Raw genomic sequence first — 20784 nt, forward strand, 5'->3', positions numbered from 1 at the left:
AATATAAATTTAAAAAAAAATCTACAGCTCAAGAGTGATATCAGAATAATGAACTATAAAAAGTCTCTACTGACACAAGCCCAGGCTTCACCAATAAAACAAGAAACAAACAACTGAATGGTAATGAAGAAAACCAACCCAGAGAGCTATGGATAGGCTTTGCCACAGCCATGAAATGAATCGTCAAAAGATATCTTATAACGGGGCGCCTGGGAGGCTCAGTTGTTAAGCGTCTGCCTTCGGCTCAGGTCGTGATCCCAGGATCCTGGGATCAAGCCCTGCATCGGGCTCCCTGCTCAGCGGGAAGCCTGCTTCTCCCTCTCCCACCCCCACTGCTTGCATTCCCTCTCTTGTTGTCTCTGTCTTAAATAAATAAAAATCTTAAAAAAAAAAAAAAGACATCACATAAGATCCACCATACAATGTGTTTTATATGAAGCAAATGTGAATGATCAGTGTATACACAGTAGATCACATCTCTGTGGCTAAAGGATATAATCCCCAGAAAACAGAAAACAGTCACTAGAACAGGGTTTTAGAATTATATTGGCATTTGGTAAGTAATTTTTGAGATTTCTTAACATTCTCATTTCTTAATAGATTGCTTCCTTTGAATATAAGCTTCTTTCAGAAAAGGTGTTATATGTTGGATTAAAAATTATCGTTTTTTTCCTAGTGGAACACATCTCTAATTTTTAACTGGCATAATAGTTGGGAGTTACAAATCACAAATGAATCAAGTCAGATAAGAACATTTCGAAAGAAGTTAAAGAGACTGTTCTTGTCCACCTTCACAAACTTCACACCGAGCAGTTCCTGAGAAGTACTTTAATCATGGATGTAGAACTTGTTAAGTCTGACTTCTCTACCCTGCAGCCCAATTTATATTAAAACAGACGGATATAACGTTACAATTATATTTGACTTAGTTGATATGGATCTAGGAATATATCTTAGAAAAGCTCAAAATATAAAATCAAGTTTGATGCCACTATTCTTTAATTATATAGACTTGTAACTGAAGACATTTTCTTCATTCTCACTCTACTTACAGTATTCCAGAAAGGCTTCTTAAATGTGTAGAAAATGATCCCTAAATTTTTATTATACTTTACAGAGTTGTTGATGTCACTTCAAAAGGTGCCCGTTTCTGGTTTCTTCGACTCTAGGACCTCTCTAATGTGCTGTCCCACGAGCGCATTCTTGAGGCTACAGAACAGGGGAAAACTCCTCATAATAAGATCATTGTGATCCTTCAGGAACCAAGTCCGGTCTGACAGGAATCAAGACAACTCACCAGTTAACCAAATTCGGCTCCATAACAATAGTGTCATGGCAACATTCCAATGTATATTTTTTTTTACTTTGAGCTGCTAACTGCAAATAAGCGGAAATTAGATTACCACATTAAACATAAAATAAAGAGTGTAACTAGGTAGCAGTGTTGTGCAGGTGTTACCGGAAATATAAAATCACAGCACCAAGGCAACAATCTTTGAAGATTACAAATCTTTCTACTTCTGTCTTTGGCAGAGCATTTCATGGTATCATCAAAATACATATCAAATCCTACTCATTCTTGCACGATGCAAGTCTTTACGTCATTCATAATGTACAGACACTCTAGCTGGGATGGAAATTCTACACTTGATTTGATTTTCACATAAATTTCATGTAAGTAAATACTACAGTCACTAATCCTCGGGGGTTTTAAAATTTACATGTAAGGTATGTATAAATGGATGTCTATTCTTCAGTGAAGTGGCATATCTGAACACTCAATGTAGTCTCATGTTTACTGCTTTCTTCTAAACAAACTATATTTACTGCTCTGTCAACCTAAAGCACTATTTAAATTAAACCTTTTGAGACTCTCAGACGTTAACAGCATGCCCATTTGAATTAACACATATTACAAGGCCTGCTATAGGTCACCGGTTATACAAGAACCATCATTTCCCTATCATTTAGTCATCAAAGAGGATGATAAACAATGACAACAGCATTCTTCCAAGCCCTTTAATGGCTTAACAACATGACACAATGTAGGAAACTCATGTGTAGAATGGGTTTCTCACATTTCCTTTTACTTTCATATTCTGAAATACACTCTAATTCTTTAGAACACAGAACTCTGCCAATGGGTCTGCTGTGAACTCCGGGTATAAGGTGACCAGGAGGTGTGTCAAATACTGTAGCCAGATGATATATGCAACAGCTTATATTAGCACTTAACCACACAAAGAAGATTCATACAGTCCTCCTTTGTAATTGATAGTTCCAAGAAATGAGAAAAATATGAAGATGAAAGAGTCCTTCTGCTATCCTCCCATGTGTGCAAATAGAAATGAACTTTGGAGAAACACATGGATACCACCTGCAAAACGACTGTGTGATCACAAACGTAACAGGCCTGGTTTGCATTCTCTTCCTTGCCCTTTGAAGTTAATAGACGCTTTGTAAATTGAGGGTGTGCACAGGGGTAAAAATTAAATCAGATAAAGCAGGATTTAAAAGGAGTCTTCCCTTACAATGCTTGCATGAATTCTTGGCCAGTGAACATTTGTCTGAATTACCACATTAAGATGGCACCAACATAATTATAAAATTTCTGATATATGTGTAGTATATGTTACTTGTTTTAAATACAGTTAACTCCAGTGTGCCTATAGGCTAAAACACATTTGCTCCCCAAAAATGTATTATTCCCCTTTGGTTTTTTTCTTCATTTTCTCCTCCTCAATAATGTGACATCAAATTTCATGCTCAGGAATTTCCAGGCTGGCTCATTTGTTCTTAGGATAAACCCCAAATACATGTGATTGAGTTTTGCTGACCCATAAAATTTTACTTTCTCTGACCTATCAAACTTCATCTCCAACACCAGCCAATGCACATCTCTAGCTCCAAATGCCACTGCCATTCTCTCGAGCGACAGAGAATGCACTTGCCTATTTCACAGCAATTAACACCTGGTCTTTATCCAGCCTAATAGGTCCTCCCTTCATTACTGTATAAATCACACAAATAGTGAAGAGCCAATCGAGGTGTGGTAAGCACAGATACATTGAAAATTAGCTATCAAGGAGGATTAAATTCCACTTTTATGACTAACTACTCGGGTACTAACTTCTTGTCACCTGGGGCAAACTGTTTAGCCCTGACCACCTTATTTTTGGCACACAGCTTTTTCTGTAACAATGTAGGGTTATGGTTAGGAGTGTAAACTCCAGAGTCAGATCTGCAACTTGGTTGCTGTGTGACAAGAAACAATCTATTTAACGACTCTGGGCCTCAATTTTTTCACCCCTAAAAAAGCATACGATAGCTTCTACTAAAGAGGGCTGTTGTGAAGGGCTTAGAAGAGTATCCACCAAGTGGTAAGCACTATACAAACAGGAGCTATTCTTATCCACCAAATATAGAGATACCGGGTGAAAAATCTCTAGTTCATCTCTACCAGTTCATGAATCTGGCTTTCCAGTTCACATCACATTTCATTTTCTACATGAAGCCGTTCTCAACTATTCCAATCTATGGTGATCTCTTAAAAAAAACTATAGAATTTACTGTCTATTAACATTTATTGAATCTGTAGTCAAATTTTTTTTATTGTTAATATTATAATAACAATGGTGTTAGTAACTTTGAATGCCCTGACTTATTTTGTCCTTGTTTCACATCTATGGCATCCTTACTACTGTGAGCCTCTGGTAAGATGAGGAAAAGGAAGTATTCAGAGATAAAGACACTCACCAAGGTCACCCAGCTAGAAAACAGGAGACAGGGGACAGTGACTTCAGACGCTGCACTCTTAGCTGCTGTTAACTCCTCACTCATTATAATGTATCTTACCTATTCCCAGCATGCTTTCTCCTCTTCTCCAACTTCCCAGTATGCTTTTTGAAGTCAGGAATCATTTGTTTGGGGGAGGTTTTTTCGTTTTGGGTTTTTTTTTTTTTAATGCATATGAACTTTCCTAAATTAATAAATATTTAAATATTTGTCTATTTTTATCTTGGCATGTTCACTACACAAGTAATTTATACAGTTTCTAAAACGGAATGACTCAAAAACATGGCTTAAAAATGGTTTGATCTGTCAAACCACTTTTTTCTAATTGTGAGTTATGACTAGTCACGTGTGTTTCCCACAGAGCTATTAGGCACAGACAACCTACCATACAAACTAGAGAAAGAATGGGGTCTTTCACAAATTTGTAATGTATATGCTGCCACAACCGCAGTGTTTCCTTCTTTTGGGTTGGTAATGGAGCAAAATGGAAAGAAGGCTACTGTTTACTTTTTAGAGAACAATTTACTCATTATAACAACTTATGTTAGATATCCTAGGAGCATTTGGTAGGTAGAGGAAATGACATCACAAAACAAACTTTTTCACGGCTAGACCAATCAAATGCAATTGTTTTGATTTCTTTTTAACTGTACTGTCAGTGTTACTCTTTTGAAGCCTGGAGCTTATGAAATCCTCTGGCCTCAAAACAATATACATGTTAAATATATATTGACAATGTCTTATTTCTATAGAACCACTGAGTTATCAAATACTAACCTGTGTGCCAAATTTTGACATAAGATACCTCATTTAATCATTATACCAACCCATTCACTTTCCCTAACTTTTATTAAGAGGCTCAACAAAGTCAGGTAATTAGTCCAAGATCCTACACAAGCTGGACTCCAAATCCAACAGGTCACCTTGTGAGGTTAGAGCTACTTCCAGATCTTTCCTTCAGTGCTGAACATCCTCAAATGTTAGTAAGTCTAGGTACAGCTAGAATCTATTTTTCTTACATTTAGTATGCCAAGGGCCAACTGTTGAAACTCTCAAATTTGAATTTTTTTTCCCCCTGTGGCTTTTCATTTTCCTTGGAAACTAAAAATATGAGAATTTGTTATCCCAGAAGAATGAGTACGCTAATCCCTGTGAAACACCTTGGGTCAAACACATCCAGTCTGGTAAAAGCCCAACCACTGCCTAATACTTGATTCACTGGAGTAGAAGCTATTTTATAAGGATGATCTTAGGTCATTCACAATTTAATCAGCCAACTACTTTTATATGGGCTTCCAGAAGGCCATCTCTAAAGCCAAATACCATTTCATCACAAGTGGTGTTATAGCAAGGGTCCCGTGGATTAATTTTTATTATTTAAATAAGAGATGATCATAAAATTAGCACCCTTCTAATACAGTTCTCATCTTGATTATTGTTATTTAACTAGTGAAATTCTTTTCTTCAGACTGAGTGAACACTATAATTATTATTGCTTTGCACTGTAAAGGTTGCATCTTAATTGAAAAATCAACACTTTTTTCCCTCTCAGCGAATACATCAACTTCAAAATCAACAGAAACATTGAAGATGCAGGCAATTTTGCTAGACCCACAAATTAGAGTATCCTCGATCAACCAGAATTCATAACCCATAATCTTTTTTTTTAAAGATTTTATTTATTTATTCGACAGAGAGAGGGAATACAAGCAGGTGGAGTGGGAGAGGAAGAAGCAGGCTCATAGCGGAAGAGCCTGATGTGGGGCTCGATCCCATAACGCCGGGATCACGCCCTGAGCCGAAGGCAGACACTTAACCGCTGTGCCACCCAGGCGCCCCCATAACCCATAATCTTAAACATAAGATGTTAACTGATCCTATAACCAGGCCAGTATTACAAGTACCGAACGTCTTCAGCTCAACTTTCTGCTTATAAGTGCCTATGGTGAAAGCAATAGTAGGTTTGAACAAACACTTCTGAGTGTCTTCTGACAATGTCACTGTGGATAGGTACTGAACTGCACAGTGTGATCAACAGTAAAAGGTCAACTTGTTCTTACAATTATTTTACAGTATGTACAGAAACAGCCTAGAAGTTGACAGGTATAGATACCATTTCTGAGTATGGCAAAAACAAAGAAACAAAAACAACACAGAAAAGTAAATTGATCAAAATGAATGCATTTCATCATAAAAATTTTAATATGAATTATTTTGTATATTTCACATATATTTGTGCATATATATATATATAAGCTTATACCACTGCTTTTTATGTCCTAACATATGTCTAAGATATTTTGTATAAACACAAAATGTTATACATACGTGTGTGTGTATTTGTGTGTCTATGTAATGCTCATTTAATATTCAAGTTACCCTAAAGGAAGGTAAAATTATTATCCTTGTTTCATGCCGGAAGGAACTAAGGTATGAGGTGAAATTGCTTCTAAGAAGTCACATACTATTAAATAGCAGAAATTTGAACTCCACTGTCCAAGGTCCAATACCTCGCTCGTATGCAGTGCCCTGAACTCAGTCCCCTAAGAGAATCCCATACTTCATATTACATGACATCAGTGTTTGTAGCATTAATATCATATAAGAGCTTGAAGAGATATTTAAAAATTACTATCAGACAAAATGCCAAATGTGATGTTCAATTTACTTCAGCATAATAGTAGCATATGTTTCTGACCTAATTATGTGATGCTTATAGATAAATAATGTCCCAACCAAAATTTAAAAATTCTCTTTTGAGAGCACCATTATTTTCTTAAGCATACATTCAGGATTCCTGAAACTGAAGGCTTATGTATACAGAGAACTCAACCACACTTCTACAATTCAAAGCATGAGGATGAAGATTTTCATAAAGTAACAGGGAACTAAGAGCTGACTACTCCACCCATGCTTTCCATGTATGTGTTATTTTATGCATTATGTTATGAATTAGAAGAAATTTATAAATATTTTTATGTTTAAACAAACATACACATTTATACACGTACACATGCACTTGGCAAAAATATTTATGTGAATTTTTTTCACTTATAGAGTCCTAGCATTTCAATAAATGAGAGATTCCCACATCTTGCTATGCGCCATCCTGTGCACAAGAGCAAATGTTACAAGAGGAATCTTGGTTCTGCCATCTACTACTGTTATACTTTGGTTATTGCATTAAACCTGTATGAGCCTTTAGTCCTCTGCCTACAACCCCGGGCCACTGTGAAAAGCAAATCAGATGAGGGATGTGAAAATGATCTATGAATTCTAAACTGTCAAACAAAAAAAAAAGAAGAAGAAAGAAAGAAAGAAAGAAAGAAAGAAAGAAAGAAAGAAAGAAAGAAAGAAAAAGAAAAGAAAAGAAAAAGAGAGAGAGGGAGGGAGGGAAAAAAAGAGAGAGAGAGATTGAGATCATCTCTATTCTTGTTTTTATCTTTCATTCCATAGGATCTAGCACAATACCTGGCATTATGAATGTTTGTTGTCTAAACTTACTTTTCATCATGAGGGAAAAAAGCTTTCTGGTTCTTAACCAAAAAGACATGCTGCATTTTACCAAATTAAAGATGCCAGATCTTTAGATTCTGAAACTATTATCCACTTAACTATATGATTAATATAAAAATAAGAGTATATTTTTTCTGATTTGTGTGTATTTTGCTACGCGTACAATTATTGCAATTTTGAATGAAGGGTTTAGGAGGCACATTATAGCAGTCCTAACAACAACAACAAAAAAGGTTTCCTATATTTAGAGAGAAAGGGGGGGAGGTGGGAGGTTGCTGATGAATAAAATATGACAAAAAATTTAGGAAAAGTAAGAATGCAACATTTTAAATGAAATAAAGAAGTTCGTACATGTGGGTCTCCTTATGTGTACATCACACACGCATGAATTCATAGGACGACCTTTAAATATATAAATGGAGAGGTCTATACATTCCATAAGCACATTACCCAAACCTTCAGAAACTGCCATTTAAAAGACAAGGGCATAAATTTTCACTTTGATCAATGAGACAGCTTTATCACAAGAAGAGATGACTTTAGTTTATTGATTAGCTGATAACCTTCTAATGCATCAGCCTTTAATCTGCAATAAAACAGTGAATGTAAGGAAAGCTTTCAGAAAGGAATACAGGGTTTGATTATCCTAGAGGAAAACAATGTGGAGAGGCTCAGGATGGCAAAACATCCAGAAACACAGAGCAATGACATCCAGTTTCTTGGCTTTCCCAGCAGACCCGTGAGCTGAGACAACTGTGTCACCTGACATTCTAGCCCCAGTGCCAAGAACCAGAGTGAAATCAAATCAACATAATAAGGCTGTTGTGTCCATGAGGATGGAGAAAAACAACCTCAAACAGCAGTAAAAGTTCACGTCACAGCATGACTGCCATTTCAAAGGAAAAGCTAACACTACTGAAGTTAACACTTCAATATTATCCATACATCTTGATAGGAACAAGCCATTTTTAAGGAGTCTAGGGGCCTGAATAGTATTTGACAGAACTTTTGCTGGCTACTCTGTGGCTCAAAAAAAAAAAAAAAATCTAAGATGAAGATCTTATGTTTGGGCCTTCAATATCAGGATTGAAAGGTTCAGGGGGAAAAGCGGGCAAAGGGGGGATATATTTCTTTCTGATCAAAATTTATCCAGAATTTGGTATTGGCTTATAGAACTTGATCATAATGTGAAAAACCTAAGTAATTGTAAACTGTGAACTATATGCAAATACATTAAAATTGATAAAGTAAATAAACAAGAAACTGGCATAAAGATATACTGAATTTAATTCATTGCCTCTAAAATATATTTGTGTTACTGAGGTAGCTAAGCTTAAAATGCCTTCTTTAATAAGAAAACGTTTGAGAAAAGTATTTCATACTCCAGTGTTACAGAGTATTTGATAAAGAAAAGGTCACCAATAAATGAAAGAATCTAAGTTTGTATAATTCTTATTTACTATTTTCCCAACATACAAGTAAGGGCATACAATCGTTCTTGTTAAAAGAGCCAAATAACCTTTCTGGATTTCAGTTTTTCATCTTTAAAAACAGGAGCACTGAAATCATTCATCAATGATGTCTCTTCAAGCTGCAGCTCTGGGATTCTTGTGAATATTTACTACTACTCGGAATTCCATGAACCCTACTACTCTGACTAGTACTAATATTAATACTTCTGCTGCTGCCACTACTCTATCATCTGCCCAAAGGTTCTCCTCCCAGTGAGGAAAATATACCATGTCTGAAACATTTGCAGGACAAAAACTGCACATACACAACAGGCAAACATATGACGTATCATAAGTCTCTCTCAAATTCTGGATAAGGGGAAATCTTCGAAGTAGGGAAAGGCAAGCACTAGAGGCTAGATGATAAATAGAACAGTTTCAAGTGCCAAGTCCTTCCATCTTCCTTCAACCATAGCTATTGGCTCAAAAAAGTTCACAGAACATCTTTCTTGGGACAAACCCCTATGGGAAGGTTCTCTTGGTCCCTCTCAATCTATCGTGCCTTAATAAGAATTTTCAAACAATATCCATGTTCTACATGAAGAACATTCTCTGTAAGTGATGAAGTTTTTTTGTTTTTTTGTTTTTTTTTTTTAAGAGTATTAACAGTTGGTGCACAAAGGAGAGGTCAAACGTTTCCGTCTCTCAGGGCGCCTGGGTGACTCAGGCAGTTAAGCATCCGACTCTCCATCTCAGCTCAGATCTTGTTCTCAGGGTCATGAGTTCAAGCCCCGAGTCAGGCTCTGTGCTGGCCGTGGAGCCTACTTAGGGGGGGAAAAAACTACCAAAAGAAAAAAAGAGTATTAAAAGTGGGCTGAGTACTGGCCCTCAGGGAAGGGAGAAGACATCCCCAGTCTATGCAAGTATGAGCTGGGGATCTGACCTATGGAATTTCAATCATCTGAGGCGTTAGTTAGTAGATAATTTTATGCTCTACAAAAAATGGGGAGAAAATACCAAGTTATTTCAGAGTATTTGTGTTAAGTAGAGATTACTGAGAAATATATTGTGAGATAGGACTATTAAATAATATTTATTAGAAAGCCCTAATCTGGTAACAGACACTGGTCACTGATAATGTTACATAAATGCAAATGGCTTTCCATTATCTCTCAAAGAAAAACAAAACATGGGAAAACACAAGCAGAACAACTGCATTAGATTTCAGACAACTTAAGCTACCTGTGCTTGAATATGTCTAAAACACTTTTTTAAGACCCTAAATATCTGAGAAGCTATTCATTCAATTCACTGAATACCCACAAAATGTGAATTATACAAAGATGTGTAAGACATGACCCATCTTCGGTAGGCCAATTTGAATAATATTCACACTGAGATGTATATAAAGCATTTATAAGCACACAGAATGTTAATTCTAAGATAAGCAAAGAATAAATGACATTCATAAATGAAATGATTCACAAATGACCAGAATCTTAAAGAATGAGTATGATCTCAAAAAGCAGAGTAGGTCAATATTTTGCATATGTAATTGCCACCGGCATTCATGATTTATTAAAAGATATAAGATAACCTTCTTAGTCCCTAACACAGGAATTAAGGCATGGGTTAAAGAGATGCGAACAAAGACACTGACAGTAATCCAATGGAAAATCCAGTGGCCATACCTTTGAACAGAGTGCTTTTGTAGAAATAAACATAAAACTAAAAAAAAAAAAAAACCAAAACAAAAAAACAACCAAAGCACATTTTCTTCAGAAGGTAACAGATCAGCATCTGAATATACCATGACTATGCGTACATGCTGACCCCCACACAATTCCACATCCCTTGATATGGATGAGTAAGACTTTATTTTAATCAGTTGCATGCAGTTTGGAATTTAAATTCCATGACCGCAAAGGTATTTTTCTCGTTTGTCCACCACTGTATTATCAGTGCCTAGCCAGAACACGGCACAGGATAGACTCAAAACATGTTCATTAAATGAATAAACTTTTAGAGTCTTATCAACCTACTTAGCATCCTCAATAAAAATATACAACTATCAACATTTGTATCAACAAATAATTTAAACTAAAATCTCATAAGTAAAATGAGAATTGTTACACTATTAAGATTCACTATTCATATTTTAATCATAAAAATCAAAATAATGAATATGGCTCACATTTCTAAGAATACAATCATTCTAGTTTTGCAAACAGAAATATGAATACGAGATTCCCTACAGTAATAAGACACCTAAAGGAGCAATCACAATTCAAGCCTTTTCTAGGGATCTAAAAATATCCCCTAACAGGACTGTAAAGTCAAAAACTAGGAGCAACTATGAAACAAGCCTCTGACTGGTTTAACGATGTGGCATCCACAGCAAAACGAACTTATTTGCGAAATCTTAGATTTAAGTAAAAGACTGCATATAAAATCATTACACAAAGGCACTTTTTCTTTCTTAAAGTTTAATCAGACATTGTATAAACAGGATTTTTAATCTAGCCATTTCTGATATATTGTCAATAATTGAGCTTTTGAGTTAACATCACCCTCGGCTACTGTCAAGTAATGCCTGTTGGGGTGTAACACGTTAGCTTTTAAAAAAGCAACCACAACTGGTTCGGTCGTGGGTTTTGGCACCAAAAATTAAAAAAAAAAAAAAAGCGAACACATGAAACCAATCATTTTTACTTACTGAGACGCAGCACAAACTCTCGTTAAGAGAAAATTCAGTAACAGAAGCAAATATGCATTGTGCATCGTAAGAAGATGTCTAATGTGATAAAAGGGGAAAAGTGGCAAAATGATAAAAATAAAAACCATGAAAACACTAACCACACAGTTATGACGTACAGGTTCACATGCACTACTTCAGCTCAGATGACTTCTCCTTTATATCTGATTTCATAAAATTCACATGTTCTACGAAATGGTGGTCCAGAAACGTAGTCATTGTCATGACTGCTTTGGCCTTATTTGCAAATACTAGCAAATGCTGTGTTTGCTATTTGTAATCACCACTATGCGTAAGTATATGTATATACATCAAAAACACTGGAACAAAGAATATATTTGGTCCTGCAAATAACTTCCCACCATTATCCTTTACCTAAACTTTCCAACAAATACTGTTGGGCTTTCAGTCTCATCACTCCAGTAATTGCACAGCAATATATTTATTTAATATTAAGCAAAATTTAACCAAAGATGGCATAGATCACTTGCCTCAAAATAAGTTGTTACTAATTATAGGCAGAGTAAGTGGAAAAGATTTGTTGGCATACTTCCTTGGATCATGTTTCTGAAGTCAATTTCTAGGACAATGGGTTAAACTAAAGGCAACATTTAAGAGGATAAATAAAACAGGAAAGAAAAAGCAAAAAAGTTGAGGTGAAATATACAATTTCAGCTTCCAGCTATAACACAGCCACAAACTCCAGTTTTGTGGGGGGTTTGGCATTGCTCTGTTTTTTGGTTTTCACCTTGGCATTAAATCTGAACTATCTACCTGAGGAAGAAGGAGCTCATAAAACTAAAAAGTTTGAAAAGGATCTACCTGAGAAGACTTTATTAAAACTGATGCAATTTTCTAGCTATAGAGTCATTTACAGTAATTTCTAATTACATGTATTTCCCCGTTAATTGTGGTTTTTCTAAAATCTACCTTTATATATTCAGCAAGCATTCACCATATTTAGATATTATCTTTTCTTTTTTTCCCTGAATGTGGAAGAAGTACCATAGACTCATAATGTGTTCTGGGCCTGAGAGATTATTTATTTCCTTGTCATTCTGCAGATAAGTAAATAAAGGTTAACTGACATGCCCGAGGTATATGATTTAGAGTTTGTTTCTTCTATGAAACTTGATAGATTTCCAGGACGTTGTCTAAAACAAAATCTCTTGTAAGAGGTAGCTTTTTTTTCCACTGGGTTTCTGTTTTCATTTGAAAAATATGTTCTTTGTGAAACAATCAAGCACCCACCAAAACGTGTGTTTTGCTGAAAAGGCAGTCACTGGACTCTAAACTGTGCCCAGCATAGGTGAGATGCACACTAACAATGAAAGAATAGACCCTTGGACAATGAAAACCCCCAGGCACCTGGAACACGGTGGGGCCACCAACGCTTGGCTCTCCTTCAGTGGCAAGGGGAGGATTCCTTCTAAACTAGAGCTGTTTCTAGCACGACGGGGATCTACAGTGAGCACTTCCTCCAGGTAAAGCAAGAGAAAATAAGTAAAAAACAGTCTCTGCAACTGGATAGTACAAATAACTTTAGCAAAGATGACAAAAATTAAACTATTTTAACAATGTCATTTTTAGGTAGACTTCGTTTTTTAATTCCCTAGCATACTTAAATAACAAAATGACAGTGCAGTACTTCTATAAACATTTTCAGAAACTCTTTATCACTTTGTGAATTGCATCCGTGTATGAACAGGAGAGTCCATCCTACAATTTAACTTCAAAAGACTGACACCGCTGTCACTGTTCCACAAATAAGTCAATGACAAGATAAGCCACAGATCTAACTTTGTGTTGCGTGGAAAGCCTGCATCAGAATCGTCTAACAGCTCACTAGAAATGTGTGGGCCCAATTCCAAACCCGAAAGTCAAACTCTCATAGGATAGGGAACATGGAGCTGCATTTGAACTGGCTTCCCAAATGATGCTTGTTCATACTCAAATGTGAATCAAGATTACTGGACTCATGCAGAATTACATAGCTGATTACTTTCAGTAAAGTAATTAAAACACATCTCAAACGCTTACTTTCCTGAATGGGGTGCCAGATAAAAATCTAAAACTGATAAATCAAGGAGTTGCAGTGTAAGGATATTATTTAGCATGTGGGACAAACGAAAGGCATAAAAAAAAAAAAAAAGGCTGCTATAGAGAATAGGACTGTGTTGAACAATCTTATTTGTGTTTTGTCCCCCACTCTGTAAACACAATGCTTTGGTAAAATATAAAAAAGAAAAAAGCGAAAGACAAAAAAGACAAACTCAAAACAACTGACAGAACAAAAACCTTACACAAAGGAAACAGAACCTTCAAGAGCTGGTTATAGGTTAGATCTCAGGTAAGACTCTCTAAGATGAGGAAGGCACCAAGCCATTCATCCTTGAAATGGATAGTTTGGGTCTGTACAGTGGCATGTTTAAACATGCCTCTTTTTTTTTTTTTTTTTTTAAAAAAAAAAANTTAAAGAAAACAAGACATAGTAACAAACTCATGTTCTTATATCCCAGAAACAGACTTCCTCTTCGAACGTATGCTTACCTTCTGGTAAAAGAGACTGTAGGAATTACAGACAAAGTCTTCCCGGCCAGTCATATCCAAAATTTAATCAGGCAAGAAAGGTTTCAAAATTAGTAATAAAAAGCCAACTTTTTTTTTTATAGATTTTTTTTTAAAGATTTTATTTATTTATTAGACAGAGATAGAGACAGCCAGCGAGAGAGGGAACACAAGCAGGGGGAGTGGGAGAGGAAGAAGCAGGCTCATAGCTGAGGAGCCTGACATGGGGCTCGATCCCATAACGCCAGGATCACGCCCTGAGCTGAAGGCAGACGCTTAACCACTGTGCCACCCAGGCACCCCTAAAAAGCCAACTTTTATCAAGTACTCACTATGTGTGTAAAAAGTAACACAACCCAAGAAGGTGGCTTAGTAGAAAAGTAAGAAACACAAACCATCAATGGAACTTCCCAATCCAGGGCAAGGACAGGTTAATGTAAAAGAAATTATTTAGTCTGGGTCTGCATGGAGACTTCTCTGACTTCAGTGTTTTAAAAAGCAGATTTGTGGTCATTATCTGTTAAGGTACCCCCTGCCCCCACCCAACGTAACTGCAAAAGGGACCCAAGTATTACCGTATTTTTTTTTAATTCCTAAGAAACTGAAGTATAGCTATGACTTTTATTTACTTGAACAAAGACTCATCCATGTAATAGTGGCTCTAAGTTGAGATCCCACACACTGGTTTGCCCCAATTCTTTTCAGTTGGGTCACTAGTACTGTATTATGAATTTCAATTGAAGTATACAAACTTGCAAACTTTCAATGTTTACTTTCTGATATATAAACATATCAAAGTCAAGGTTATTGTTATTCCTTTAATGACACTATTCTAACTGACCTGCATTCCTGTGTTCTTTCTGGAGTACAAGAGAAAGGAGTAGAGTTACAAAGACCTATCCTGCTGTGAATTTTTGCATAACCCTGGTTATACCCCTGGGAATGTTCTGGGAAGAGGTAAAAGGTAAATGTGAACATCATCTATCCTGTGAATCACTGTAGAGAAAACACTGAAAGGAACTAATGTAACCAAATGTAAACAAACCAGTTGGAAAAATTATAACATATTACTGTAATGAAAAAAAATGAGAGATAGATTTCAAAAGATGAATGCTGTAACTACATTTAAAGTATGTTTTTTGAAATATAAGATTATTAATGTATTAAATTTAAAACACATAATTTACAAAAATTCAGTATGTACAAATTTGTGTCCACTTTGGAAAGATAAAGCTAATTTATGTTCTAAATACTCTTTAAATTCTTTTTTCTGAAAAGACAGATTTCTACTTCCTCTGGACTAAAGCATATCTTAAAGTAATTCTGCTTTTTTCAGCAGTGGCTGAGTTCTGAAAAGATTTGTTTCTAAGAAATAAACAATTTGTTAGAGCCAAGTAAGCTTTTCTCAGCCTCCATTCACTTCTTAGGATGGACTCGTAGGGAGTTTTTCGTTTTCATTTGCCTTCAGTGCCTATAGGTGCTTCAAAAGTCAGCACTCTTCAAAGGCAAGCTACAGGTCTTTAGATTCTAGATTTCCATTTTGTAAGTAAAAATCAAGAACGTTTGGGAAGATTTTTAGAGAATCCCCAAGTGTTACGGTTTAATATCATTTCTCACAATTTTGAACTCTCTGTTCTCTCCTCTTCCACATAGATTTACACATTATGGTCAAACAGACTTGGCTGTTCATTCTCCTAACCTACATTTACCAAAGGACTGAAGCAATAAAAACAGAGGCATTTTATTTGTTTCAGGTATGTAAGGAAGTCTGATTATTTATGTTTGAAAAACAGCCCCCCAGAGTTTACAGACGGGCACACAGAGGGGGTGGGGCTTCTTTCTATTCCTAGAGATAGGATCCCTCTGCTCCACGAAGCATTCCCAGAGAACCAAACATTTGTAAAAGGCATTTAGCAGACAATCTAACCTTTCGGTTCCAATGTTTGATAACCTCCTCCATCCAGAAATCCTTAGAATTTAATCCATATACCCTATTTCTCTTTTTGAATCATTTCCCTTTGTCCTGTTCTCAATGAACATTGAAATTAGCTGTTCACCATCTTCGAACAATAGTCCTTTATGAGAGTGGAAACGTGAAATAAAGCACACCTCCATTTTCTTTTTATTAGACTATTTCAGATTTATTTTTACCTTTGTTTAGAGGTTTCCTTTATAATTAGGTGTTTTATTCACAAGTCCCAGAGCCATATTTGTTAAATTGTAAATATTCACTATTGAAGAAAAATAAAACCTCAGCATTCTGAAAATGCTTAACATTCATGGTTTTAGCATGTTTTCCCAGAATGAGACTACATCTAGTGTGTTAAGGCATGACCATATACTTTCCCTTTAAGAAGGGAATTAGGGTTTTGAAAACACTTAGGAGGAGAAGAGCACTAGGAGCCTGACCACATTCATGCGATCACAGTTTTACTTACTGTGCTTCTATAACATGCTAGGCAGGACACGCTCCTAAACCTCCAGAGGTTTACAGTCTTATTGAAGAAATACATGGTCTAAAATGTTACAATAAGTACCAGACACAAGATACTATAGTGTCTAACTCTGCAGGTAAGGATAGCAAGAACAAGTCAAGAAAGACTTCAGTGTGGTCAAGTCTAAGCTGAGCCTGGAGGAGGAGCTCTACCAATACCACAAAGCAAAAGTAAAGTTTATAAAGCAAAATGAACAACATGTGCAAAGGCGGAGGGACATAAACCAACTCCATCTGTTTGGAGAACTGAAAAATTAGAAGGGCTTGAGCTCGGGGGACAAGGAGGAACCAGGTGCTGGGATGGCAAGAGTTAAAACTGAAACAAGTCAAGGCCCAGATGGTAGAATTATGTTCTGTAGGACTTTGCTCTGAAGAAAGTTGAAGGAGAAAATTAGCAAGGTCAGACAGCTATGCATTACTGCCCCTGCAGAGAACAGACTGGGAGGAGGGAAAACTGAAAAGAACACCAACCAAAAGGCTTACTCACAAGATCAGTCAAGGCAGAACGTGGATGTGAACCAGTCAAATAGAGATAAGTAAAGACCACACAATTAAGATATTTTTGAAAGCTAGAATGGACAACTTGGTAAGCAAGTGGAGGTCTACAGTAAAGAACTTAAACATTTTCAGCTTAGCTGGTGATGCCATCAACCTGGAAAGGCAAGAGAAGTCCAAAAGAGACACTGATGGGGAAAAATAGTAGTAACAATTTCCACATTGGCCTAGTGGAATTCCCGAGTGGGAACTGTCTATGGAGCATCTTGCGTTACGGAATGTTTTACGCCAATGCTTAGCTAAGGGCTGAGGGTTGAGTCCCAAGGTGTTGCGTTTTTCTGACTTGGCACAAGGATCACATGGAGGATCAGGGGAAGATGCCCAGTAGACGGGAGTGTGGGGACACCCAGGCCAGAGATAACAATGTACGAAACATCACTGTACAGAAGTGCGCTGACCGCTACAGCAACCAAGAGCCACATGTGTCTCTTTAAAGTAGCAGAAATTAAATAAAACAAAAAATTCATTTGTTCAGTCCCATTAACCACAGTTCAGGTCTCAGTGAACAACGTGGTTAGTGGTTACTATACTGAATGGTCAGAAACAGATGATTTCCCTCATCATAGACAGTTCTACGGGACTGTGCGGGGATGGTCCGTGTTAGATAAGAGCAAAGGCTTGCGGACAGAACCCTGGGGAAAGAGGAGGGAAGGAAGATGAATGGAGGCAGAAGAAGTAATCAAAGTAGTTAAAAGACAAAGGAAAAATCATCCCACGTGGACCAAGAAAAGAGTTCAAGACGACGGAAGAGCCAAGAATATAAAAAACTGAAAAGAGGTCAGATAAGAAAAGAACAAAAATTTTTCTGGTGGTGATTTTACCTTGGCATTTGGTATAGTATTGGAATCATTACCAATTTCTTCAGATGTAAAATGACTCAATGAGAATAATTCTCCCACTCAGATGACAGGTTTAGCTTTTAGAAAGAACTCAAGTGTCCCACTGAAAGAGAAATGCTGGAAATGTGACCGTTCCCTTCCCACACTTTAAAGAAGAAAGGTAGGCCTTGCCTAGCCATCATCCTTGACTGTCATCTTTCTGGAAATTTCTAAGGATCTCAAATAAAGATCTATATCATTGCTGACTAGGTTTCTTGAAATTGCCTAATAAATATATTCCAATATCAAACAGCACACAAAATTCTCTTAGATCAAAAATCAAGCTGACAGAACAGCAGTTACCAGGGGCTTGGGGCAGTGAGAAGTTATTTTTTAGTAAGTACAGAGCTCAGAATGAGATGATGAGAAAGTTCTAGAGGTGGGCAGTGTTGATATTTACGCAACAATGAGTCCCACTGAACTGTACACTTAAAAAATGGTTAAAATGGTAAATTTTCTGTTATGTATGTTTTACCACAATCGAACAAAAATAATTTTAATAAAGCAGAACTAAACACAGGAGGGAATCTGGATGTAACTTCTTACAACCCTTGACACCTGGGAAATTTAAAATACCAAACATAAAAGTGGACAACATTGCTCACAGACATCTGCTCCTTGAAGCACATAGGTATTTGTATTAGACGTGTGAGATTACGTGTGAGAATATGGGTCTGAGAAGCTGTAAGGTAGTAAGCATCTCTAGTTGCTGCTGATATTGCCCTGTGAAACTGTCAATGGTCTGGAAAAATGAAACAAGTTAGAGCTCTAAATGGTACTGACAGAATGAAAACGTATTAGGTCACTTTCATCATCAAGATGGCATTTATACCACTTTCTTTACTCTTTACATGTCAGGTCAACAGCCTCAGTTAGTTGGTAGAATGGCAGAGCATAAATATGAGGAGGGAAGCCGGAGGCAGCCATGTTTGTACAGGCATAACACTCACTCAGGGATTACCAGGAGGTGACTGTCCCATGAATCACAACTCATGCATTCTCTGACAGGCCCTGGAGCAAGGCTCAGGGAAAGAAACACTGAAGGGATCCTAAGACAAGCCACGGGTTACTTCCATTTATCTTACTGCAACCAGGAGGCAGAAAATGAAGCTAAAAATTACATCAAAGTCGGTGAAAGTTCATGAATGTAAAATAATACAAGCCAACAAATTTTTATAAGTTACTCAACACACAGTCTCCCATGGATCTTAACTACTGACTTTCTCCCATCAGCATTCAGACTTTTTCTTATGAACATACCAAAGAGCTGGAAGTAAACACCTGCACATTCATAGACCACACACTATTTCTTCTTCAAAGGTATTAACCAAATACAGGACCATCTTTTCATCAGAACAGTTTTCCTCAGCTACTATGTGGAGCTCTGCTCAGATCATACAGGGATTCTGCTGGCGTCATAACTTGACAAACAGAATCACCTCTTGACTACACGCTAAAAAGGTACCAATGTAATGCGAGAACAGACACTGGAGGTAGAAACCAACCAAAGAGAAAGAATGAAAGAAGGAAACAAGAAAGACAGAAAAATTCAAGAGATGAGTCATACTATACTTACAACTTTCAGTCTGATAGTCTGGCACAAACTGCTCATCATTGTCAGGTACCTGAGCTGAAGAAAAAAAAAAATTAAAAAAAAAATTAAGAGAGAAACTGCCAAGGCATAAGGAATGTCAAGTAAGATCTTTTTCGGCTCAGGTCAAACCTATGATTATTTGCCAATGAGCTCCTATTTAAAATGGTATTGACAGCAACACTTGGGAGGGAAAATAGAAGCAACCATGGGTGTCAACTAGAAAACACAAGTGTCAGAAATCTAATCGTGGCAGTTGTGGTCCTTCTGAATATCACCTGCCAGATGGAAATAAAAGAGACAAACAAAATAGAAGAAGCTACAGGATTTCTATTAGCTGTGGGGTTTCTCTGCAAGAAGGGAGTAAGAAGTAGTTCCATTCACCCACTGCCAGTGTTGCAGCAGCCCATAACTACAGCCTTCTTTCAAATGATGTGCACTTACACACATCCCTCTGCTTTGACAGAAATGCCTGCTTTTGGTTTACTCAGTCAATTGCAAATAAGACTACCGTAATTAAAAGTGTTTGACCTAAATTTGGCCAAAGTATGCTACAAAGTTGTTTTGGTTTTTTTTTACTGAAAGCATATCCATTGATTTTGGTCATATAGAAGAAAATAATATATTTTAGGGATTATGTCATGATAATAAAATTATAAATAATAAATTCCATCTTTTCTTGCAAAATATTTTCCTGGCAACTATACAACACTCATGAAAAGAATATCACTATTTCATCAGTTCTCGTGTCAAAGAACTTCCCTATTTTTAGTAAAGGAAAAAAATACTGAAGAGCAAGGACTTAATGTATTCGGCAGCAATCAAAACACAAGTACACGTTTTCACTTCTAAAATATCTTCATTGCGGTTGATTTAGACAAAAAAATAACCTATTCCAAATTGATAAGATATTACTAAAACAAGTTTTCACGTGCACACACAAATATACACCCTCATACACACATAAACGACGTAAAATAGAATTTAGTTCCTTTTAATTTGGTAAAAAATAGAGGAGCTATCCTATTTAACTTTAGCTATGATCTGATTACTAGTATTACTTTATTAGTAATATCTAATACTGAAATGTTTTATCCAGTCAAGTCATATTAAAATAGATGTCAATTAATTTTTTAAAAAGAGCCTACTATGAATGGGAAATGTTTATGAACATAATCATT

General features: G+C 36.5%; 1 protein-coding gene across 8 annotated transcripts in view; it reads right to left on the bottom strand.

Moving 5' to 3' along the window:
- The window catches only part of ETV1 (ETS variant transcription factor 1), a 92429-nt gene that overhangs the window by 59426 nt on the left and 12219 nt on the right, over positions 1 to 20784 (bottom strand). For 6 of the 8 annotated variants that reach the window (XM_019804969.2, XM_019804968.2, XM_019804967.2 and 3 more), the window contains one exon: positions 19589 to 19642. The exons of the other annotated variants lie outside the window; for them this stretch is intronic. In XM_019804969.2, the coding sequence (XP_019660528.1) occupies positions 19589 to 19642 (54 nt within the window). The remainder of the gene's footprint in view (positions 1 to 19588; positions 19643 to 20784) is intronic. 8 annotated transcript variants of the gene reach the window in all.

Source organism: Ailuropoda melanoleuca, chromosome 1 (genome assembly GCF_002007445.2).
Source record: "Ailuropoda melanoleuca isolate Jingjing chromosome 1, ASM200744v2, whole genome shotgun sequence".
Taxonomy (NCBI): domain Eukaryota; kingdom Metazoa; phylum Chordata; class Mammalia; order Carnivora; family Ursidae; genus Ailuropoda; species Ailuropoda melanoleuca.